Genomic DNA, 25985 nt, shown 5'->3' on the forward strand with positions numbered 1-25985 from the left:
CTTTCTGAATCACTCCAACTATTTATCCAGTAACATGTTTACATCTGAGTTTTTTTTCTTTTCTGCTTTTTAAAAAATATTCAAAGTCACAAGTAAGTAGTAAAGGATATAAATTTAAGACAGTCACTGCAAGATAAGGGTAGAATTTTTCTTATAGTGGTATATCCAAATGGATTTGTTTTATCAAAGCACAAAATCAATTTAATAACAATATGAAACAAAAATCAGTGGGAAATATATCTGCTAAAATCAAAACAAAAATTACAGCATGGCAAAAGAATACTGTCTTAAAATATACTGAATTCACACGAAATAATATTATCACAATAAACTCATGCCACATATAAAACTCAAGTTACCAATTGGGATAAGCTTTGTTTTTTAAAAGAAATAAATGTACTTCATGATATAGGCACAACAGTATGTAAAATAAATCTGGTACATTTATCACAAGAAAGAAACTCCCAGATAAGTACAACACAATAAAATTTTCTTGGAAACGTTTGAAAAAGGCTTGATTTAACATGCCAGGGAAAGTGACTTTTCACTGAGATGCATTTATGTAAATTATGTAAATTGAATTGAGGTCAGTGCAGCACACCTGGAATCTTATGACCCCCCCTCCCCCAGCAGAAGTACCAGCTGCTAATAGTGCTTACATATAACTTAACTGGATATTAAACTATGCTACTGTTGGTGCCAATCTGCTTATGAAGGCAATGCTCTGGAGACACAGTCTTCTCACAAACAGGGGGCACGCGGGTTTCATGATTATGTGCTCAACAACAATCCTCATCAGTTCATTAAACAAGGTCCTGCAAAAGACAATTGTTTTCTTTCAGGAACATCAGGGAAAAAGCAACATATAACAGTAGGAAAAGCTAATGAAGAAATGTTCCACAGCCATTAAAGAATGTAAAGACATTAAAATCATCAACATTGTAGAGAATAAACATCCAATAAAGTCCTTATAACCAACACTTATCTTTTTCTTTTAGTGGAAAGGTTATTTAACAAAAGCATTTCATAAATGACTATTTCTGAGAATTCAGGCTATGAATTTATATTTTTTTAAATAGATTTTTTTTTCACACTTAGCAAACAAAACAAGCAAGGGGAAATTACAGACATATGGGTAAATCTCACTTGTTTCCTTAAAATAATATGCTTTTCAGAGCTTTCCTCACTTCCCAAATAGGAACACTGCTCTGGTATGATGGTAAAGCTTAATGAGACAATACAGTAAATGTTCAACAGGAGATACTATTGCCTTCAGCTCAAAGCCCAATTTCTTAGAGTAGCATTCTTGGAAGTGTTGGCTGGTTGGTTAGTATGTACTGTTGAGCTGGAACTGACTCTGAACTGACCCTCCAGTGAGTTTTCAGAGGCAGTACACAGCACAGGAAGAGGCTGCTCATCTTTCTCCACTGGAACGGGTGACAGATTAGAACCGTGTGCTTTTGGGATGGCAGTCTAACTCCTTATCACTAAGCCTCCAAAGCTCTCTTTCACAGAAACGATTCTTCAGAATTTGGTATCAATTTAATTTATTGCTTCCTCTAAGCCACCATATAGACTGGTATATACCAAGTCTCATGAGTTGTTATTATGTGTCATAGTGTCACCCATGACTCATAACCACCCTGTGCACAATAGCTCTGAATCTTGCCCTATCCTGAGCCAGTCTCACTGACTTCAACAAACCTAATCCCACTTTCCCAGTTACTGTATCAATCCTTCTCATCCAGGGTCATATTCTCCTGTGCTGTCCCTCTATCTTTCCAAGCATGATGTCCTTCTCCAAGAACTGGTCCCTCCGGGCCACATACATGTGCGAAGTATGTGAGATGGAGCTTCAAAGTCCTAGCCTCCAAGAAGGAACTTGATTTCACCCTCTCTAAGACAGACCTTTTTGTCCTCTTGGCAGTCCATGGTATGTTTGATACTCTTCTCCAGCACCAGGTATCAATTCTTCTTCTGTCATCCTTAGTCACTGTCCAGCTCTCGTATGCATAGTAATTGTGAAGACCATGGTCTGAATCAGATGCATCTCAGTCTCTAGACTGATATCAGTGTCATACTTCATTTATAAGTTATTTAAAGTATTATCAAGGGCAGTTTTGACTACTAACAATTTTCAGTTCATATGATGAGTTCTGGTGGCTTTGTGGTAAGGAGTTGTGCTGCCAATCCAAAGTCATGAGATTTGAATACACCAGCTGCCCCACAGGAGAAAAGGAAAAAATCTCCTTCCATGAAATTTACTGCCTCTGAAAACCTACTGGAGGGTCAGCTGTGTGACAAGTTCCAACTTGACAGTACTCAACAGCAATAACACATTGTCTTAAGAACCTAATCAGTCCCTGTAAGAAGATAGAACTCTTGCCTTATTCTTTAATCTGTGTTAGTTTTATGCTTAGGAAAAAACCCCACCTAGTTAAAAAAAAAACACTCTTTTACACACACATACACACACACACACACACACACCCTCCTCAAGAAGAAAATTGGGAAAGATGCTCATTTATCAAAAAATCTGCTCTTAGAGATGACATCATTACTCACAATTCTTGCTTCCAGGACAGGAATCCAGCAGTTTTCATCTTATTTTGCCAAGCCCTAAGATTCTACCTCCAAATATTTTTCAAATTTATTCTTTCTTTCTTTTATTAGTTCAGCTTCTCATTATTTTGCCCAGTCTACTCTGGCACTCTTGCAACGGTTTTATCTTTTCTTTCTCTTGCTAAGTCAACACTTCATCTTCTGGAATACATGTGTAGACCAGATCTTATCATTCCCAACACTTCCCCAATTCCCATGTTATAAAACATCAAAGCCCTTCCCTGCCACAAAAGAAAAGTCAAAAAACCAAGCCCTACCACCCCAAAACTTTCTCACATATTTTGGGCATGTTGCTAGGAGAGGTTATTCCTTGAAGAGACGTCCTACTTGGGAGGGTAGAGGGATGGTGAAGAAGAGGAAGACCCTCAACCAGGTGGGTTGACACAGTGACTGCAGCAATGGGATTGAGTGTATCAGAGATTGTGAGGATGGCACAGGATAGAGCAGGGTTTAGGGCTGTTGTGCATAGGGTCGCTAGGAGTCGGAAACGACTCGACGGCACATAACAACAACAACATAAATTATCACTAAAAAGCCCAGCCTCTTGTTATCAAGTCAATTCCAATTCTCATGGCAAACTTATATATAACAAGGTAGAAGTACTTCAAAGGATTTTCCTGCTTATCTTTAGAAATTCCTAAGTGGTACAAGTGGTTTGCACTGGACTGCTAACATAAAGACTAAAAGTTTAAACCAGTCCAAGCCCACTCAGAAGTACTGTACTGTGGCAAAAAAAGGTCCAATGATGTGCTTCTGCTAAGATTAGAGCTAATGTATGTGGATGATTCTATAAAACACAATATACATAAACAAAGCACAATGTCCATGAATGATAGCATAAAATACAATGAATATGAAAGAGATACAACATTTATAAGTGATTGCATGCAAATCAGTAAAAAAAAAAAGCTAAGAAAATTTTATTGACCTGAAAATAAACTTCATCAAAAAGGGTATTCAAGTGGCAAAAATATACATGAAAAGAGGGTTATAATTATTTTAAGTATCAAAGATGCTAATTAAAGCTATATGAAGTATCATCTTACCCCTGCAAAAATAGCCAAGACAAACAAAAGAAAATATGGAGAAGACTGGAAATTTTATACATTGCTAGAGTGACTTTAATGTGATACAACCACTATGGAACACAGTATGGCACGTCCTCAAAAAGTTAAAATATCTTATGATCCAGCAAACCTGCTCACATCTTAAAATTTTATAAGAGGCCATCTAAGGTAAACTATAGGTCTCTAATCATAAAGCATAAAAGAGAATGAAAGAAATCAAAGAAGAAACTAGTCCAGGGGACCATAAGCTCACATAAAGCACAATCTCTTTTAATCTGAGACCATAAGAACTAGAGGAATGGTTGCGGGGCTGCCACTGACAGTTTTGACAAGGGACACAATAGAACAAGTTACCAGATAAAGCAGGAGAAAAAATGAAGAACAAAATTCAAACTGCTAAAAAAGGCCAGATCTACCTGACAGAGAAACTCTTAGAACTTAGAATGGAAGCTATTTCTGGAGGTCACCTTTCAGCTGTATCATTGACTGGTTTAGAAAATAAACAATATTACCTGTGAAGAATGTATTCCCTTCAACAATCAACTGGATGAAAGCAAAGAGTAACATTTACCCAAAAGCAAAGATGAGAAGGCAAGGAGGGGAATGAAAGCTACACCACGGAAACAGAACAATATATAAACAGTAAGAATGCTGAAACATGAAAATTGTAATCAATGTCACAGAACAGTCAGTGTAAGAATTAGTAAGTAGGAGCCTAATCTGCTATGTAAACTCATCTAAAATTATAAAATACCATTTTACACAAAGAAAATCCTAGCAATTTTAATCAACAACAATCTTTACAGAAGGAAGCCCCTCGGCCTTTGCTGTTGGGTGGGTTCAAACTACCAACCTTAGTCAAGCAGTCTCAATCACTCGCACGACCTAGGGACCTTAAGTTACTACTGCATTAGTGAATTTTCATCTCTCTCTGTTGTCTGTGTTTCACAGTACCTTGATCATTACATTGTATTCCACTGCTTTAAGGACCTTGAAAGATATTTTGAACTCTGAAGATTTGATATTATCAACACATCCTGTTTTATGAAGGATTCACGTAGATAAAGCAAAGAAGGCTGTCCTGAGGGGGCCTGTATAACAGAGATCACTTGCTTTCACAGGCAAGAAAAGCTGAGAGAACTGTTAGCAGTGAAAGGAAACTTAGCCTGCATGCTTCCTGATCCCAAGTAGCCTACCCAATGTAGTTTTCCTGAGGTATACTGTCACCTCCTTAATAAACCGTTCACTGTAGTCTATGAGTTCCACATGGCCACTAAAACAGACTGTCAAGCCCAGAAAAGAACTGCCACAGGATGAACAGAGACTGTCAGAATTTGTAAATAAAATAAAATTGGGGAGAGGTACATCTGACCTCTACTTTATCAAGTTCAGCTGAGAGCACTTCCTGGTCATTATTCAATTCCGAAGCTACTCCTCCCAAAGGCTTACAAAATAAACGAGATCACCTATGAATAATGCACTCCCCTTAATAATCAACTACGTGAGACTAAGCAAATTTTATCCAAAACCAAAGATAAAAAGGCAAGGAGGGAAATTGGCCTTACATCAATGGAAACAACATCAACACAAAATAAACAGTAAGAATGCTGACATATCTTTATCAAATTAAAAATATTTTGTTGGCTTTAAAGTTAGGTACTGATGCTACTCCTACCATTTTACAATCAATGAGAAACTGGTGTCTGACAATACAAACCTAACAAATGATGATCCAACAACTTAAATTTGTGGAAAAATGGCTTCCTTCTAAATTAAAAACACAATTCATAACAATACTATAAATACTATTACTAATACTCTTAACAAATAATAAAGGATTCAAATTAGTCATTAGCTTACCGGCAGTATGGATTTCTTCGAGAGGAGTATCGAAGAGTAAGAAATCTGTAGTATATAAAAGGCTGAAGCAAACTTCCTTGACCACTGCAATAAATACAAAGTTGATAAGCTATTATGAATGCATATGCATTTCTCAAAATGTCAAAGGCAACTCATATAATGCTAAAAGTTTCTAAGTAAGGACACAGAATACATAAATGATTGGGAACTGATAAAAAGTATGTTACCACATTTTTTAAGTATATGTCCATGTGCACATTTTTAATTTTAGAATTCTAAAGGACTGCTTAAAAATTCAGAAATCACTATATAAATGCTTTTATAATGACCACTAATTAATGATTATCAAATATTAAGTTTATAAAATATTAAAATGAAGATTATTTTCCCATAAACAAAAAACCCCTAGTAATGTTCACTAGTAAATTTAGCCTATACTAGTTATAGTCTGACTAAAAATTGTGACTGCTACTACTGTAAAGACAACAGTACAAGAACTATGTTCTTCTTGTTGTTATGTATTAACAAGCCAGAACCAACTCCAACGGGTCCTCAGAGATAGTATATTGCACAGGACGAAACTGTCCATCTCACGCCCATGGAGCAGCTGGTAGATTTGAACCATATGCTTTTGAACCGGCAGAGAAACTCCTTACCCACTGGGCTACCAGAGCTCTCTAGGAGTTACAGATACATATGCTTAGTTAAGTTCATGGTATATTTTAATACTCTTCTCCAACATCACAGCTCAAAGGCATCAATTCTCCTTCTATCCTCCCTAGTCATTGTGCAGTTCTCTGATGCATAACAAGTGACTGCAAAGCCCATGGCCTGTATCAGGTGCACCTTGGTCTCCAAAGCGACATCACTGCTCTTTACTTTGGAGAGGTCCTAACAGCAGACTTTCTCATCGAAATATGTCTTTTCATTTCTGGCTGCTAGTGCCAAGAGGGTTGACCATGGAGCCAAGCAAACTAAAGCTGTTAACAATCTCAATCTCTTCACCATCTGTCAGATGCTGTCAAATGGCCCAGTGGTGAGAATCTTTGTTTTCTTGATGCTGAGCTTCAATTCATATTGAAGTCTGCAGTCCTTGACCGTCTGCAGCAAGTGCTTCAAGTCCTCCTCAGTTTCTGCAAAAAGGGTTGTGTCATCTGCATAGCAGACTGTTGATGAATCTATGTCCAATCCTAATGCCACATTTCTCCTCATAGAGCCCAGACTCCAAGATAATCTGTTCTGCATATTTAAACATTTCTATTACATTCTGTCCTTCATGATAATTATGAAGGTTAAAAGTTGTCACCTTTGAGGATAAGACATAATTTTGGAATAAAAGTTTCAGAGTTAAATAGCTAATAAATACAGCTGTATAAAAATCCATATTCCACCATTCAATGTTAGAACCAGAAGGATTTTTTAAAAGATTAACCATCTAAAATACTACCAGTTCTTTATGTAAGGAAATAAAGGTTCAGGGGCAAGGTGTTTCAAGTCACTTAGTATTGCAGGTGGCTGACAACCAATAAGAAGTTATTCTATGGTTATCATCCCAGATATGTATATACATTTTCTAATGTGGGAGCCCCAACTCAAATATGTGGTGATGCTGGAGTTCTCAGAGGGAAATATTTAAAAGAATAGAACTGTTAAATATCATTGAGTTGGAACCGACTCATATTTAACACTTCATCGAGTTTCCAGAAGTAGTAAATTGCACAGGAAGAGACTTCTCATCTTTCTAGTGCAGAGAAGTTAGCCATTCTTTTTTTCTCCCTCTTCTTCAAAAGAATAGAAGAGATCCATTTATAAAGAAAAATGACAGATGAGACTGTTAAAGAATGGAATAACTAGGAGGTGCATAAAACATTACTAGTTAATCAGAGCAACACACTAAAAAGAAATGACTTACTACTCAATCAGCAATAAATAAAAGTTCATTACATAGTAACAAGATTATGAAAATTAAACTTACATAGACATTTAAATTTAAATAAGTAAAAATTGAGTCTATAAAATACAAAAACAAGCTAGCATATACTTCGAAAAATCAAGTTTGGTAGCTGCATTAGAAAAAACACTGACATAAATATAAGCAGAGGCAAAAACATGAAATACATTTATTTAGAAAAGTAAAAATCTTAAAACAACTGAAATGTTCAATAGGTGAATGAGTAATAAAATACAACACAGTACTTTGATAGAGAGGAGCACTGGTGGCATAGTCTTTAGGGAGTTGTTCTGTCAACTCAAGTTGGCTCTTTGGCAGTTTGAATCCACCAGCAGCAGCCTCAAGGGAGAAAGATAAGCCATCTCCTCCCGTCAGATTTACGGCCTCCAGAGAGCCAGCTATGGGCTGGTACTGACTCACAGTTGGGGTTAGCTAACTAAGTAAGTGAGTTGGGAAATTGAGGGAACACTACTATTATCAGGTGACAATGAGTACATCTGACTTAAAGCAGCCTCATGGGACATAAATGAACTGCCTTGTTGGCTATACTCTCAAGTGTTGCTCTGTGCGTAGTCTATGGACGTAGAGCTCTAAGGATTCCTCCCACGGAGTTACTACGTAGGTTCAAACCACCAATCTTTTGGTTAGCAGCCAAGTGCTTAACTGTACCACAATGACTCTTTTACTGGCTCATGAGTGCAATAGCAAGGAAGTAGGACTGTATGTTTCAACATTAAGAGGTCACAAATGCATGCTGTAAGTGAAAAAAGCAAGATGCAGACTGGCTCATTATAATAACTATGATATAAAATAAAAATCAAATAAACCTCTAACACAACGATGCTATGTTTTCTATGGATCTATATAACTACTTTAAGAGAAATACATGCATTCTTATCACACACAAGTTATCTTTGGGAAGGAAAGTACGGAGCTGCAATGAGGATTCACAGTCAAGAACAATTTTGGCTTTTATCTGCTCGTCTATTACTTGTGAAGTAAAAATTGAAAAAAAATCACTGGTGTATAAATATAAATACAGAATTTAAAACTCAAAATTCAATCATATCAATTGAGAGGCCTGTGCTCTTATTTTAAAATTCAGGTTTTGTAAAGGCTTTCGTTAATCGTACATTATTTCTATAATCAAAGTATAAACAAAAGAAGTCACTTCCGTACAACTATTATGACATCAATGGAAGAGTAGCTCAGAGGTGAAACTTCAAATTACAACTATTTCATAGCTTAAAACTAGATTGTGCTATTTTTTCCCCCTAAGACACCAGGTGTGTAATGTGTAGGGTTGCTAACAGAAAGGTTGCTAGTTCAGATATTGCCAGGCAATCCTGGCAAAAAGGTTGGAAATCTCCTCACTAAGATCAACAGCCTCGGAAACCCAGAGAAGGGTCATCATGAATTGGACTCAACTTGACAGTAGTGGGTTTGTAATCTGTTTCATATAAGAAAATGATCTCCATAATGGCAGAACAGATAGACTTTCAGAGTCTTTTAAAGAATTTTGAAAATTAATTTTCAAAATACTAAACAACAAATCACAAGCAATGATAAGAGAAAAAAGTGCTCATTTCTCTGCTATAAAGTGAAAGGTGTCAGATTAGGTGTTGCTAGGATTCACTGGCTTTACATGTCAATGAGTTTTTTTCATTAGTCTCTCCACTTAAGATATCAACCTTGCAAAACAAATGTATTTAAATTCTTACCTAAAAAGCATAAAAACTGTAGCCGGCATCAAGAAAATTTCATTACAAGCAATAAATTTCAGAATATTCTGCTGATTAGCACTTAGTCTATCCAAGACAGATCTCAGGAGAGGTAAACTATTTGAACCTTTTGCCTGGAACAACAAAAATTAAATAAACATTAAAACAATGAAGTATTTTCATGACTCAACATTTCCTCAGATAATGATGGTCTAAAAGTTTACAAACTAATAAGGCAAAAAATACACTTTCTTACTGTTTTATGTATCTGAAGAGTTAACAGCAAAAACAACTTTTTAGAAGAGATCCTAGATTTCTTTTTAATAGATTACCCAAAAAATGGTGGTTATGTCCTTCTAACCACAACAAACTGTTAGCCTTAACTTATAGCTAAGAATGGACATTTTAGAGTCCAAATATTACTGTGGGAAAAAAAACAAACAAACCCAAACATAGTAAGAGTATTCAAAAAGGTCTATTTACAAGGCCCATTTTATAGTTAAGTTTTCAGTGCTCAGCTGAAAATCTACCTGACACCCTCCAGTTCAGCTTTTGATGCTGTGGATTCAGTTCTGATTCCTCTCAATCCTGTACAACTAAACAAAATACTGTTGAGTCCTTCATCACCACCAACACCAGTGCTGTGGTGCACCAGAGCTCACTGCTGCAGCTATTCTGCGAATCCATCTCTTTTCTGAGAACCCTTCCCTTAACCTAGCACAGTGTTCTTGTCCAGTTACTGGTCCCTCTGGGTCAACATGTCCCAAGTCTATGAGATCAAGTTTTGTCATCCTCCCCTCTAAGGATTATTCTAGAGGCACTTCTTCCACCTTAGAGCTCTTTACTCTTCAGCAGCCCCTGTTATTTCCAGTATTTTTCACCATTACTGCAATGCATCAATCCTGCTTCAGGTTTTCTTCACTGTCCACAGCTCTCTGCATTCATGAGGTGATAGAAAATACCATGGCTAGCTCAGGCACAACTTAGTCCTCAAAGATGGTTGTTGTTTTGTTTTTTGTTCTTTTTTTTGTTAAAAAAATCCTTTAAAGAGTTCTTTTGCAGATTTGCCCAATGTAATACTTTATTTCCGCATTACTTCTTCCTGGGACGGATTGTGGACTTAAGTAAAACCACATCCTTGACAATGCCAATCTTTTTTCCCATTTATCATGAGTTTAGTGGCCCAGCTTGTGTTTTCTTTACACTAAAGTGAAATCTATACCAAAGACTATATATATAGAGAGTATACATATATATATAGTATATAGAGTATACTCTCTCTCTCTCTCTATATATATATATATACACACACACACATATAAAAAATCTCCTTATAGGCTGTTGAGTTTTCTTCTAGTTTTGATGCTGCAATATCTTCATATAGTCCAGCTTCTTGATCATTTGCTTAGCATGTTGTTATGTGCCGTCGAGTCGCTTGCGACTCATAGCGACCCTATGTACAACAGCCCTAAACTCTGCTCTGTCCTGTGCCAATCGCACTGTCTCTGACACTCCCATCCCAATTATCCCAGTCACTGAATCAATCCACCTCATAGAGGGCCTTCCCCTCCTGCGCTGTCCCTCCACCCTCCCAAGCATGATGTCCTTCTCCAAGGACCGGTCTCTCCTCACAACATGTCCAAAGTATGTTAGACAAAGCCTCAGAATCCTTGCCTCCAAGGAGCCACCCAGTTTAACCCTTTCCAGGATGAATCTGTTTGTTTTCCTAGCAGTCCATGGTATTCAATACTCTTCTCCAGCACCACAGCTCAAAGGCATCAATTCTCCTTCTATCCTCCTTGGTCACTGTCCAACTCTCTGATGTATAACAAGTGATTGCGAAGACCATGGCCTGTATCAAACGCACCTTAGTCTCCAGAGAGACAATGTAATTGTTTAGCATAGAAAAATTAATAAATACGGTAAAAAGATATAACCCTGATACGCTTCTCTTGATTGTACAGCAGACACTATCCCCCAGTTCTGTTTAAACAACTGCCTCTTGTTTTATGTAGGTTCTGCATAAGAACAATTGAGTGTTCTGGGATTCTCAATGTTGATAATCTGTTATGATCTACAGAGTCAAATATATTTGCATAGTTAATAAAGTACAGGTAAGCCTTTTCCTGGTATCTGCTCTCAGTCAGTAATATTCCCCATTCTACACTCTTCTGAATCTAGCTTGAATTTCTATGTACAGGTAGTGCTGCAATTATTTTGTCAATATAATCTTCAAGGTCTGATTTTTCAGTCTCCATTTGAGAAATGTTGAGTGGGTTTTTCTCTTTTGGTTGTCTAATTCCAGGTTTTTGTCCATTTTGTTACAATGTTGTTTTGTTATCTTGCCCAGATAATGTAGTCCATAGAGTTGTACTTCTAACCCAAAGGTGGTGTTGGGTTAGTGTCTTTGGTGGTTCAAATCTGCGAACAGCTTTGAGAGAGAAAGACAGGCAATATCCTCTCCTGTGATTTATAGCCTCAGAAAAGTCACTGGAAAGTCAGCTACGAGTTAGTTCTCCAACTCAATGGCAATGAGTTTGTAATGAGTTATCTTCTTGAGTCATCCTTTGAAGTGTTCTATTTTTTCAAATTCACAAGTTGCTCCAAAGGACAAAGATGAACACTTCCCTTTTGTTATAGTTTGCAGAATTGAGAGGTTAGTAACACTGGCCTAAAGCCACAAGGCTCAAGGCTGAGGTGTCTGCAAGGATATTTCCAAAGCTGTCCTGACTGAGTGATTATGTTCTACTACTAACCTGACTTACAGTCTTTGCCCTCTTTAATAAGGTTCTGTGTGGTCCGTGAGCTATCACACTGGATTCTGGATCTGTAAAGCAGCAAGACTGGTGTTGGAATGAGTAAAAAGGTGTGCGGGAGCCTGGTGGAACATATCTGTCTCCATGGGAATTGGTTTTGTGCTACTGGTCTTGCTGACAGGAACAGTACCCCTCTGTGAAGTTGGTAAAGGTCAGATATGGCTATCGCCTGGCAGGCCCCTTCAGATCAACATGTCCTAAGAACATGAGACAAAGTTTCGTCACCCTCCCCTCTGAGTATTATTGTGGCTGGACTTCTCCCAAGTCAGAGTTGTTTGTTCTTTGAGCAGCCCATGACATATCCACTACTTTTCACCTTAATTCAAAAGCATCAATTCTTCAGTTTTTCTAATTCATTGTCCAGTTTTCTGCACACATGCTTTTGTCATTGTTGTGTACTGCTGAATCAAAACTGACCCACAGCTTATGCTCCAGCAAGTTTTCAGAGGCAATAAACTGCACAGGAGGAAGCTGTCCATCTATTTCCCACTGAGTGGATTCGAATCATGCACCCTTGCATTGGCAGGCAATTCCTTACCATTATCAGTTATTCCAGGTGCAGTCTGGCCCTCAAATTTGAGAACATCTCCCATTTTCTTTAGCTATCCTACGTTCAAGAGCTGAACTGCCGCAGTGACTGTAGAAATGGGCTAGAGCACGCTAGCAAGCAGAACAGGACAAGGTTCCGTATTGCTCATAGTATCACTCAGTCATAGTCAATCTGATGGCACCTACACCACGTTCAAGAGAACGCTTCAGTCTCTGCTCGCATTCATTTTGGCCTTTTCCTTCTTTCCTGTCTTTTTAATGACTTTAACACTTTCTTCTTATAGTAAGTTCTAGTCTCTGATGTCATTCCACAACTGGCAGATATCTGGTCATTAGTCTTTAGTGCTTAAAGAATGACATCTATGCTTGAGGTACTAACTTCAGGTGCAATATACTTAAGATTATATTTTGGCTCTCATGAATTTGTATTCATTTTCTTTAGTTTCATTTTGAACTTGTCTACAAATTGATGTTCCATTCTACAGTTAGCCCTGGCCCACTTCTGACTTGTGGGATGGAGTTTTTCCATAGTCTCTTTCCACAAATGCAGTCAATTTTCTGCCTGCATATTCTTTCTAGTAAGGTGTACTTGTATAGCTGCCATTTATGCTCTGAAAAGAAGTATTTTCAATGCATAAATTTTATCATACAATCTTCAGGCTGCTTCTATCACCAAGTCTGTATTTTCTTTTTTATTAATTTCAATGAACATTTACAGAGATTTCGGATTTCTATTCATTCATTGTTGCACTTTTCTCCCCGCCCACCCCACCCCCACCCGAGTTCGCTCTTCTCTTTGGAAAGAAAAATTCCTTCACTGGTACACAATCCCCCCACACCCCCTCACTCTCACCCCCACCCCCGAGTATACTCCACTCTGCAACCTTCATTCTGGACTCTTATGATAATCATAATGCCCTAAAATATATTGCTTTTAAACTGTTCTCTCCCTCATCTGTTTCAATGCAGTATACATCATTTATCCCGTTTTTCTCATTTTAACCCTAACCCTGATGTCAGTCCCATTCTACAGTAGTGGCACTATGCAGTGTTTGTCCTTTGTGACTGAGATATTTCACTTAGCATAATGTCCTCCAGTCACCCATTTTGAATAATATTGCATGAATTCCTTGTTTTTCAATGCAGCAGAGTATTCCATTGTGTGAATATACCACAGCTTCTCTATCCATTCATTTGTTGATGGGCACTTAGGTTGTTTCCAACTCCTTGCTATTCTGAACAAAGCAGCGATAAACATGGGTATGCATGTATCTGCTTGGATGTCGGTTATGGTCTCTTTAGGGTGTATTTCCAGTAGTGGAATTGCTGGGTCAAATGGTATCTCTATTTGCAACTTTTTGAGAAAGCATCACACCGCTTTCCACAGTGGTTGCATCATTTTATACTTCCACCAGTGAATAAGGGTTCCAGTCTCTCCACAACCTCGCCAGCATTTGTTGCTTGCTGTTCTGTTAAATTTTGCTAGTCTTACTGGGGTGAGATGGTATCTCATAGTTGTCTTGATTATTGGATTATTTACCTTTATCTTGTTGTGGTGCTCAAGTGTTTTATAAATTCTAGATATAAGTCAAGCCTGTATTTTCTAAGCACTAGCCCTTCTTTGTTTCTGATCTTGCATTCCAATCACCAGTAATTATCAATACATCTAGATCACATGTTTGATCAACTTTAGGCTCAAGAAGTTGATACAAATCTTTCATTACTTCATCTTTAGAATTAGTGGCTGGTGCAATGTTTAAAGAGCAGTCTTCAACATGTTTTAATGATATAACCCAGTAAATAGAAAAAAAAAGAAATTTAAAAGTAGCAGTTTTATGTTAACAGAAAAGAGATAGTGAACTTTACTAGTAGATGAGAATTTAAAATAAACAGAACAATATACCATTTTAAATTACTACAAGCTTGAAAAATGTTTTCTGGGGACTGAGAAATTATTCTTAATACAATCCTTTAACTGTAAAACATACTCTCATACACCTCAATAGTAACAAAATTCAAACTTAACACTTTCCAAATCACTAAATAATTTAAATAAATAAATCTTAAGTGACAAAATGTCTTAGAACTCTCAAAGTTGTCAAGTACCAATCAGTATTGGTACAAGTGTAAAAATAAAAAACAACCCCCCAAAAGATCTAATACAGTTTACTTACATCGAGAACCTTTTTAGTGTATGTGGCAGCATGGAGCAAAGAGAACAATAAGACTGGGAAAATACTCACTGAAAAAAGCAATTAAGGAAAACTCTAAAATAACAAGTGTGCTACAAGACCGACTATACATCACATACCAATACATAGATCTAAAACATTTGCTAACATAGTTGAATAATTTTATATTTTTTAACATAATTTATAGCCAAATAATTTGTTAACTATTAAAAACTTAAAATTTATAAGTAAACCATTTAATTTTTCTAAAGTCCTCCTAAGTTTCAAAAATAAAATAGTAAATGAAAAAACTTTTCTCATTCATTTCTATTGGTTAATAAAAATACTCAATATAAAATCTAGGCAGCAGTATATACAAATTTAAAAAAAATTATGTTCTAAGTGCCATTTACATTATATTCTGTTCATGTACACTGTGGGTTCCTCCCCTTCAATCATCTTATTAATAACTTCCTTCATGAAAGCATGTACACCAGTTACTTTATGCCTCATGCTCTAAATATCCCCCGAGGTAAAATTTTTAATCTCAAAATGCCCATCCAAGCCATTCTAACACAGAAATGGTGTTTTCAGCACTCTCAATCACTAATGAGAATAAGATATAGCAAGTGGTTTCTAATTTTCCCTCTATAAAAGAATTTTCTTTATTATTTCTCTTCTATAAATGTCCAATGATGTAGTAGTCAAGGCATTCCATTCAGATTAGCTGGGAAGCACCAGTCACTCTGTGCAAGATGAGGCAGGCTACTTCTATGAATACTTACAGTCCAAGTTCTACTCTGTCTGACAGAGTTGATGAGTCAGAACCAGATTCAGTGGCAACTGATTCAGTAGTTTTTAGTTTGGTTGTTACAATTAATATCTTCGTAACTTGTAAAAATAAAATACAATTGTATATGTGTTAATATTTTGGAAACAGGAGTGGCATTCCCTTCCTAAACAATATGCCTCCTGAAACTCTACGAACTTTGATTTGATAAATGTCGGTAGTTATAGAAAGGCTTCAGGTCTTTTGTACATAGGGTTGCTATGAATCTTTCTCAACTCAAAGGTAATCAACAACCACAACCACAACGTGTTACTACAGCACCTATTGAGTTGTGGTGCACTGGGGGAAAGCTGCTGTCAAGGACTTCTTTTAAGTGCTAGTGACCAATGATATCACTTTAAAGACTAAGGTACAACAGATGGGAGTCATAGTCTTTCCAATTGCTTCCCGTAAGTCTGAAAGCTAGAAAGTTAATAAGGATGACAAATTGAAGACTTTGAATTGCAGTGTTAGAGAAGAGTTAGGAATAGCCCATGGACTGCCAAAAGAACAAGAAAATCTGTCTTGGAGGAACTGCAACAAGGTTGCTCTAGAGGCAAGGATGGTGAAACTTCTGACATACTTTGAGCATGCAATCAGGAAGGGCCAGTCCTTGGAAAAGGACATCGTGCTGGGGAGGGTGGAGGACCACCAAAAGAGGAAGACACTTGGTAAGATGGACTGACACAATGCCTGCACCAATGGTTTTGAGCCTATCAGATCATGGTGATGGTGATGGTGGGCAAGGCTCAGATCTGTTGTTCCAGGGTCTCTGTGAGTTGTAGCTGACTTACTAGCAATTAGTAACAGTAACAACTTGTGTATATAAGATGCCACTACAGATGTGTTAACTGAGTATTCTCATTAGCTTATTCAACATAAGCAAAGAATTCTTATATTTGAGTCAACTGACTCAACTTTATGTCAGCTTTAGGAAACAAATAAAAACAATCTTCAGAACAATGAAAATCATTCCAAGTACATCACTTTTCACCTCAATTTATGCCAGACTAATAGAAACAAAAATTATTCATCAGTTATTCTCACAAAATGATGTAAACATTGTTGTTTTGTGCCATCAAGGTTAACTGTAAATGGTAAAAATGCTTGTCCTATTATAGCAAGGGTTTCTAAAAAACAAACTCTTGGTTTCTCCCAAAATTGTTCTATATTAACTAAAGGCTTGATGTGATCAGAGATACAATTTGAGTATTTATTTAGTTTATTATAACCACAGCTCATTTAGGATGCAAAGTTCCCTAATTTCCAAATGGCAAATAATGACCTGCACCTACGTATTAGAATACTTTCTAATACAATTCTATGAAATACCCTAATTTCCCCCTGATATGCACAAACATTAAGTATATATTAAGTATATTCCGAGTTGTGGTGTGGTTAGCCGTCATCAAATCAGTTCTAAGTCATGGCAATTCCAGAGATCATATATAAAAATAGTACTGAATTTTCTAATGAGCCTAGATCCCTTAAAACAATAAAATTTACAACTCCCTCCTTAGGGGGGAAATTACACACACGCACACACACACACACAGACACTAGGGGGGGAAATTACACACACACGAAAAAATTACACACACACACACACACACACACACACACACACGTACGTATGTACCGGAACATTTACATTCTAGGTGTTCAACCGAAATCCTCTGTAAAGTCCATTCATGGACTGGGAGCTCAGAAGTTATTTAAAGACAGTAATTAGTTCCCAGGTGTTTCTAAGGGTAGTGTAAAGCTTGGTTACTTCTAAAACAGGATTTAAACTTTGACATATATATAAATTTGAAGACTAACAGAGTAAGAGGTATTTTGGGCTAATCAATCTTAGGTTCTAGTTCTGATTCCACTTCCTTGTTGTTGTTTGTCAGCTGACACACCAGTGGGATTTCAGAGGCAGTAAGTACATCAAGAGAAGATGGGCCCATCCTTCTCCCTCAAAGCAACTGGGAGTCAGATAGTAGCATGACTTGTCACCAGACCACCAGGAGTCCCTGACTCTACTTCTTGTGTGTACCGACTCATGGACAACCCTCCAGTGATTTTTCAGAGGCAGTTTAATCAGATGTGAGGAGACTGCTCACCTTTATCCCGCAGAACAGCCGCTGGATCTGAACTGCATGCCTTCAGGTTGGCAGTACAGCTCCTTACCACCAGGCCACCAGACCTGTGCTAGCTGACCTCATTTCTCTGAGGCCAAATTTCATCCTATCTCAGATAAATGTCAAGGATGGAGACTTTCCCCCTATATTATCAAATAGTTCTCAAGTCCTTGATAAGACTCAAAAATCTTAGTGGTCAATATAACTGTTAAATTCCTTTAATAAGATAAGGAATTAAAAGCCTACAATTTAAACCACTGAGTACCTGTCAGTGTTAGAGCAAGGACAGCATTAACACCTTTGTTAAGAGCAAAGACCAAAACACCATTTAGTAATATTACTTTGGGCTCACCTTTATTCACCCAATAGTTAGGAATTTGACTAGTGTTTCTGCCAACTAGCTTATGTTATTTTCACTGCTCACAATTTTATTTCTGGAAGAATTTATAAAACATGTAATTGAACATGCCCATGAGAGAGGGGTTAGCAAATAAACAACTGCATAAAAAAGGCAGAAAGGCTGCCTTCATAAGTCACACTTTTCACTAAGTACCATCTCAGGATTTACTCAACAAAACTTACAGAGCACCTGCTCTGTGAAAGGCACTGTTCCAACACTGCCAGTGAAGTATCGGCGCTGGGCTACAACAATCGCCTAAAATACATTATATGAAATTTCTCCTCTTCTTACCAAAGAAACGAAATCATGAAAACGCAGTACTTCCTAGAGCAGTTATGCTCTCCAACAGTTTGAGCCACTGAACACTGATACTATTAAACCTCACTATGTACATTAGCAAATTAAAGGTCATAGAGTAAAAGACATAACCTACGTTTAACTACAAAAGCTTCACCTCTTTTTTTTTAAAAAGAAAACTCATTCTCCAAGAACACACTTCTGAAATGTTTACATCTACAAATTCCAATTCGTACAAATTCGCACTAACTCCAACAGTTTCATTATCTTCACTGAGTATTAATTTACCCTATTTTCTACCTACCCAGAGCAAATCCCAACTGCTTTTTGTTTACTGATTATCCCATTCTCTGCTTAAATAAGTTACTTCTTGACACATTTATCCCTCAGTTAATGGAAAGACAGATTTTGCTTTAAAGCAGGGCTTTCAACTAGTTTCAAACCAATTCAGTCATGGTCAGAGATGCAAAATTGGTACAGATGAGAATTTTTAAAATGTGGGTGAATCCAGGACGATAAACAGACTGGGAAATTACAGATGAAAGCCCTGAAATGGGAGGCTTGGGAGAGGTATAGTTAGTGCTTTTGAGAGCCTGTGTGAGACTGGACTGTTTCAGGAACCTTATTACTTGGCAAAAAGCCAGGACTGTGAAGAGCAACACAAGTTCCAAGTAGCAAGGTCTGCAGTCCTATTTGAGCTGGTTGGCTGCAGCAGGTAAGAGATTTAGTTGCTATGCAACTCTTAATCTGCCTTGCCTTCTACAGAGATTAATTTTCTAGTAGGACTTGGAATTTTCTCATTCTAGTTATGGTTCCCATTTTGCTTTCTCCCCATGACTGAACTAGGACGCAGTAGTTCAAAGCAAGCCCTGGTTTAAAGCAAGACATTAGAATATTTCCCCAAAGATGCAAATAAAAGGAAAATTTAAATATTTAAGTATTAAGTCCTTGTGCTCGGAATCTGATACTTTAAATTATCTGTTGCTAGTATAGAAGTATTAAAAGGAAAACACACTAGCTTTAAAATTCACAATCCGTTCTTCAATGTTCAGATGTCACATTTTTAAGTAAGAAGGAGCAATGATGTCCGTCTAGAGACTAAGGTGCATCTGATCCAGGTTATGGTCTTCCCAATTATTTGTTATGTGTCAGAAAGCTGGACAATAACTAGGGATGATAGAAAGAAAAGTGATGCCTTTGAGCCGTGGTGCTGGAGAAGAGTATTGAATATACCATGGACTGCCAGAAGAACAAACATGTTTGTCCTGGAGAGGCTGAATCCAGGCTGTTTCTTGGAAGCAATGACTTTGAAGCTATTCTGAAGCTCCATCTGACATACTCTGGGTATGTTGCAAGGAGGGACCAGTCCTTGGAGGGCGACGATATGCTTGGAATGGTGTAGAGACAATGCAAGAGAGGAAGACCCTCTATGACGTGGATTGATTCAGTGACTGGGGTAATGAGGGTAGGTGTGTCAGAGCCAAAAGACTGGCACAGGATAGAGCAGGTTTCAGGGCTATTGTACATAGGGTTGTTATGAGTCACAGGTGACTTGATGGCACATAACAACAACAACATACTAAATATAACTTCATTCAAATGAATACAAACAAATGAACAAACCTGGTCCGCACAGAGGCCCTCACTGCAGAAATTTCCCTACAGCAAGAAAAAAATCAGAAGGCATTTTCAAAATGCTTAGTAAGTAACTGTTAGAAACATGTTAAAGGATACTTGTAACCGGGTAGGAGTTGACAAAGATGAGAGAATACAGCAGGTAGTGGCAGCTGTCCTCTAACAAAGCCTGGGCCAGGAATGCTCTGCTTAACTGGAAGTGAGGTAATCTTTGGTGCAGCCTCAGAGCATTTGCCAGCAAAGCACGTTGGTAAAAGCTTGCTGCTTCATGCAACCTGCAAATTACCAGAGAAGTTATCATGAGACATAAACAACTATCATGCCTTTTCCTCCTCTGTGAATTGCATCATAATTGCACAACACTTAAATCTATTATTTAATAGTCAATAGAAAAAAAAATTACTTGAGCCTATTCTACCTTAGGAATATAATGTCGTAAATATACCCAAGCCAGTTTTATAAAGCAGCCAATCTTCATGGCAAATTTAAACACATAAGGTCAAAACTGTTAAAAACAAGAACTTCTATCTCATCCCCACTCATCTATATTCCAAGATTTTTAAAGGGCTATTAATTGTTACAAAGCATAAGATATAATATTATACAAATCCCTAACAGACTATTAATGCCTTAAGGATGGGTCTTGTGTTTCCCCTGTCCTTAAACTCCTTAGTTAATTGGCTAAAAAGAATTCCACAAAAAGGAACTGCATAACTGAATATCCGAGGCAGAAGTATGTGTAATACATACCCAAGAAGAGGCAGAACAAACAAAGCGGAGCAATACACGGTGAACAAGCGAGAAAGCCACATTGCTGTGTCCAGTTTATTGGCCATCATATATTGCTAGATGGATAAAGAAAAATACTGCGGTCAATTGGGCTTGTACATTCCATTGTCAAAGAATGAAGATTATGGAGTTTTAGTCCCATTCAAAACACATTTTGATAATGTTACAACCTTTTATTTTTCAGTGAAAACTCTTAAGGCAATTAATATGCTCACAAACAAGACCAAACACCTTATAGTTTTGATGCTGAAGGCACATACCTATTTTCCAGGATTTTCAAAGTGCTATTAATTGTCACAAAGCATAAGATATAATACTATACAAATCCCTAACAAATTATTAATGCCTTAAGGATGGGTCTTGTGCTTCCCCTGTCCTTAAACTCCTTACAGTTAATTGGCTAAAAAGGATTCCATAAAAAGGAACTGAGTAATTGAATTATCAGAGGCAGAAAAATCAGTTGACATTTTAAAATAAGATGAGGGAAAAAAACCTGCACAAAAATTTAACTACAGTTGTAGCTCTTCAACACTTCTAATACTGGCTTCATGTATTTTAAAAGACTATTAAATAAGAACTAATTGCTCTCAAGAGAATTATCTGCCTATTCTTAGAAAAACCTCAAATTCAAATAGGTAGATCTCAGATCTGAGTAAGAAAGCATTACACAAAGCCAGTTTGGAGTAAGTAAACCTTCAGCGTAGAAACAGAAAACCATGGTCATAGTCACTCAGCAATGAACTCATTACCTTTGGATGATTTGGTAGTATAAAAAGGTATGGCATGCTAATGGTGCTTCAGAAATAGCTGCAGATAGTAAAAGGCACCTGCCTCTCTGATTATATGACTCTCTTCCTCCATTCTGGGCTCTCCTCACAGGTTTTATTCTAGTTTTGAGGGTCTTAGAAAAAAATTTGATTTATCATTTTCCTCATTCTGGTTTTTGGAGGTTTTTTGGTCTTTGCTGGTGATATTTTGCAAAGCAATTGTTTGCCACTCAATCAATTAATCACAAATCAGTAAGTCAATCAGTAAATGTCTACTAAACAATAACTTAAATCTGTTATACTCAAATTCCAAAGTGGTTTTTATACTTACTTATGATCTACATAAATAATTAGTTGTACACCAAAACTCAATACAAATATAAACAGGTATGTAAAAGGGAGGGAGCTTGGGTGGCCTAGTGGCAAGGAGTTGTGCAGCCAACCTGCAGGCACATAGTTTGAATCCATCAGCTGCTGAGGAAGAAGTATGGGCAGTCCCCTCCCACGCAATTTATAGCCTCTGAAAACTGGCCAGAGGTATAGCTATGAGTCAGTGCCAACTGTAAATGAACACGTACACAAAGCAAACACGAAAGTATCACAAAAACAACTTATCTTTACTTTTTGTAATTTTTTTTACATTTCCCATTTTACGTAATTTCTGGAAAAAACATAGCTGTAATCTACTAAAGTGATTTCAAAACTAACTAGTGAGTATTAACGTGAAGTCTAAAAACACTACCCTAAGCTGTAACTTATGGTGGCACAGGCCATAGGGAGGTGCACTGCTAACCCTAATCTCTGGCAGTTCAAACCCACCTCTGGCTAGGAGGGGGAAATGGAGGTATTCTCCTCTTGTGTGATTTATAGCCTACAAAAATATACCAGAGTGTCAGCTGTGAGCTGGCTCTGACTACACAGCAATGAGTGTAAACTACAAGCTAAGCTCTTGCTGGTAGGTGCTGCTGAGTGGGCTCCACCACACTCTGCAGAACAAGAGGAAGCACTATCTGCCCAGGTCTGTCCCATCCTCGCAATCACTGCTCTACCTGACCTCAGTGCTGTAGTCGCTGAGTCTCAATCCAGCTCTTTTAGGTCTTTCCATTTACACTAACTCTCTAAGGTGTTCTCCTCCAGGGACGGATCCCTCTTGGTAACATGTCCACAGTACATGAGAAGTAGTCTTGCCACCACACTATCTAACGGAATAAAAATACACAAAATTTTTCAAAGACAAAATTCAAGTACACTTTAAAGTTCAACAAAAGTTGTATTAGATGCCTTTTTTAATGATAAAGGTAATTTCATAAATATAAAATATGCTTCTTGTTTATTCCACTCAAGAGTCTACCAAAGTTCTCTAGTTAAGTAGCTGTTATCAGTCAAAGGATGGAAGAATCTCACTTATTGTGTCCATTACAATAGAGTTCTTTTTTTCTTTCTTTTTACTTGTTGTGTGCCATCGAATCAGACCTGATTGGCACAGAAGGACATTGCCCCCTCTTCTCCAGCAGAACATCTGGTGGATTTGAACCACAGACCTTTGGGATTGCAGTGCAGTTTCTTGAACTAGGCCACCAAAGCTCCCTAAAGATTTCATTTGAGAACATTCTCTTTAAAATCCACTTGTTGAGCTCTGGTGGCCTACTGGCAAGAAGCTGCACTGCAATCCCAGGGGAAAGTTGTTAGAATCCACCAGATGCTCTGCTGGAGAAGGAGGGGCAATCTCCTCCTGTACCATCCAATTTGATGGTGCAAGTGCGCACGCATGCGCGCGCGCGCGCGCGCACACACACACACACACACACACACACACACAAATAACATTATTATTTAAAAAAATTCAATTGTTTGGGATGCTCATTTTATGAGAAAGCATTTCTGTTTGTACACTTTTCTACATGTGTTTTATGTTGCGTACCATAGAGTCGGCACCGACCCAGATCTGACCCTCTGGTGGGTTTCTGGACATAACTGCACAGGAGACTGCCCATTCTCCTGCAGAGCAGCTGGTGTCCTTGAACCCTCTGCCTTCAGGAGTGCAGCACAGCTTCTTGCCACTAGGCCACCAGAGCTCCCTGTGTTTTATGTTATAAAAGTTTGTTACATTTCAATAGTGAACTGACAAGTTATTTACAGTAATGACTAGTAATAATAGAAAATATTAAGAAATAACTTGTAGATTGACATAATACATGGGGCAATGGGGGATATGTGAGTCAGGAGTCAGTGAAACTGGCTTAAGATAGGGCAGACACATAACAACAACAACAATATATAGTTCAGAAAACTCTAGCTTAGTAGCAGGAAGGTGAGCTGCAATCCCAATGGAATACGGTTAGAATCCACCAGCTGCTCCCTGCTGGAGAAGGATGGGAAATCTCCCACGCGATTAAATGCCTCTGAAAACCCCCTGAGGGGTGGGCTATGGGTCAGTTCCAACTTGACAACAAAACAACAACAACAATAAATAGTTCAGGTGGAAAATATCAATAGGTCTTTGGGGGAAAAGTTGGTGAGTTAAAATACTGTTTCACAGTCTCAAAAGTTTCATTTTCATAGAATCTCTTTTAATTACAAAAAGAAAAAAGCTTGGGTTGTTGTTTTCTGATTATATTCTGCAAAAACAGTCCTACTCTGCAGGAAAAACAAAGGAAAAGAGGCAGGGACACTGTTCCAGATTAAGCGACTACAGCACCATGGACTGTAAAAGGCAATGCATGTTCTGACTGGCTCCTTCTGTAAACTGAGGGATTCAGCTTTACAAGACCACTAAGGAAAATAGAGTATGGAATGCCTACTTCTGAACAGCAAGCGCTGGTAGCCTAGCGGTTGAAAAAAAAAAAAAAAGAAGTTGCACTGAAATCCCACAGTTATGTGGTTCCAACCTACTAGCTGCCAGCTACTTGGTGGGAGAAAATGAGCACTCTCTCATGTTATTAAATGCCTCTGAAAACCCGCTGGAGGGTCAGCGATGGATTAGTTCTGACTCGACTTCACACAACCTCATGAGCAAATAACATTTTTTCAATTTGTTAATTGCCTAACCATCTCATAGAATATGTGAAGCATTTATGGGTTAGGAATCACAATGCATACAACTAACTTTCAAGTGGCTCTGCAAAATTAAACTTGTATATAAAATGCCGTACTTGTTAAAAAAAGTTTTTTAACTAAAAGCCAGGGAGCTCCGATGGCTCCGTAATAAGGAGTCGCGCTGCCAACACAAAGGCATGTGGTTCGAATCCACCAGCTGCTTGGCGGGAGAAAGATAAGTATCTCGGTGCGCATTACTGTATGGACGGTCAGCCCAATTAGCAGACTAACGGACTAAAAAGAACTATAAAGCATCATGCTTTACCAGTATGTTTTAAAAATTGACAAAATAAACTAATTCCTCCTAAAGAATTAGGGACAAAAAGAAGGCAGCCAAGGGGGTCAGAGGGGCAGAATGATCGCACTCCTTCCTTTGCGGTCACGCTGTTCTCGGCCCGCACATGTGCACAGGACGAGAGGCAGTTGTCACCTCACAGCCTCGGGTGGCGAGTTCAACCTTGGAGCATATGACAAGGGACCGAGGGGATGGAGGAAGCCCAGTTTCCCGGCACAGAGGTGAGAAGCACCTACTCCTGGCCAGGCCCTAACTGCTTCGGACATTAACTTGTAGCTCTTTCTGGATCTTCCTCGCAATCACAAAATCGCTCCCCGATCACAAATCCCAGGCCTGAAAGCAGTAAATGTCTAGAGGGCTCAGAGGTTGGCACGCAACATTTCCTTCTTTCCAATCCTTACAAACCAAGCCGGCGGCGCTGCCCACGTACTTACCAATGCGCCAGCCCCTTGGGGGCCGTTCGGGGTCCTGTCTGCCATGGGGAACTCACACTCGTGTCTGGGACGCTGTGATCGCCAAGAGAGAAGAGACAAAGGTCAGCGCCGAGTCCGAGACCCCGCTAACCGGTTTCCCAGCCCCGTGTCTCAGGCCCGCCGCACCCTGCCCCGACCCCGAATCTCCACCGGGGAAGGGTCTCCTGCCGACCTGGTGCAGCTGACTGACCTGAGGACACTCACTGCGGCAGGAACTGCTTCTCCGTCCCGGCCGGGATCAAGAAGTGATTCCAGAAACACAGGAGAAAAGGCGGAGCTTCAGGGCGAAGCTCAACAGGGTCGACCCAACGCAGCAGGTTACAGGCTCCTGCTGACCCCGGAAGTGTTTCACTTCCTCAGTGAAGAAGAGGTGGCAAAGAACCTTAAGCCGGGGGCATGACGGGAATTGTAGTTCTTTCCGCCTTTTTTTTTTTTTGGCTCGGTCTGTCTGGCTTATTGGCTTCTTGAGAATGGCAAAATAGCTTGCCCTTCACCTTTAAGTCCACAGAGCGATCCACTTG

General features: G+C 38.4%; 1 protein-coding gene across 1 annotated transcript; it reads right to left on the reverse strand.

Moving 5' to 3' along the window:
- Nucleotides 1-682: 682 nt before the first annotated feature.
- On the reverse strand, nt 683-25558 carry TMEM33 (transmembrane protein 33). The gene is made up of 7 exons (XM_006898179.1): nt 25426-25558; nt 20795-20889; nt 20144-20319; nt 14761-14828; nt 9222-9355; nt 5550-5633; nt 683-815 (listed from the first exon to the last, which is right to left on the reverse strand). The coding sequence occupies exons 1-7, from the start codon at nt 25468-25470 to the stop codon at nt 683-685; spliced, it is 735 nt and encodes a 244-aa protein (XP_006898241.1). The 5' UTR covers nt 25471-25558.
- Between the last annotated feature and the right edge of the window lie 427 nt (nt 25559-25985).

The sequence above is a fragment of the Elephantulus edwardii genome, unplaced genomic scaffold (genome assembly GCF_000299155.1).
Source record: "Elephantulus edwardii isolate Elephantulus edwardi_28Jun2011 unplaced genomic scaffold, EleEdw1.0 scaffold00222, whole genome shotgun sequence".
Classification (NCBI taxonomy): Eukaryota; Metazoa; Chordata; class Mammalia; order Macroscelidea; family Macroscelididae; genus Elephantulus; species Elephantulus edwardii.

Bases quoted from the DNA above. Each gene is read 5' to 3' on its own strand.
- TMEM33 (XM_006898179.1), bottom strand. From the start codon at position 25,470: ATGGCAGACAGGACCCCGAACGGCCCCCAAGGGGCTGGCGCATTG. The intron at 9,356-14,760 runs GTAAGTAAACTG...TTGTTGTTCCAG, and splicing joins ACACTAAAAAGGTTCTCGAT to GCAAAAGGTTCAAATAGTTT. The intron at 5,634-9,221 runs GTAAGAATTTAA...TATTTATTGCAG, and splicing joins ACAGTTTTTATGCTTTTTAG to TGGTCAAGGAAGTTTGCTTC.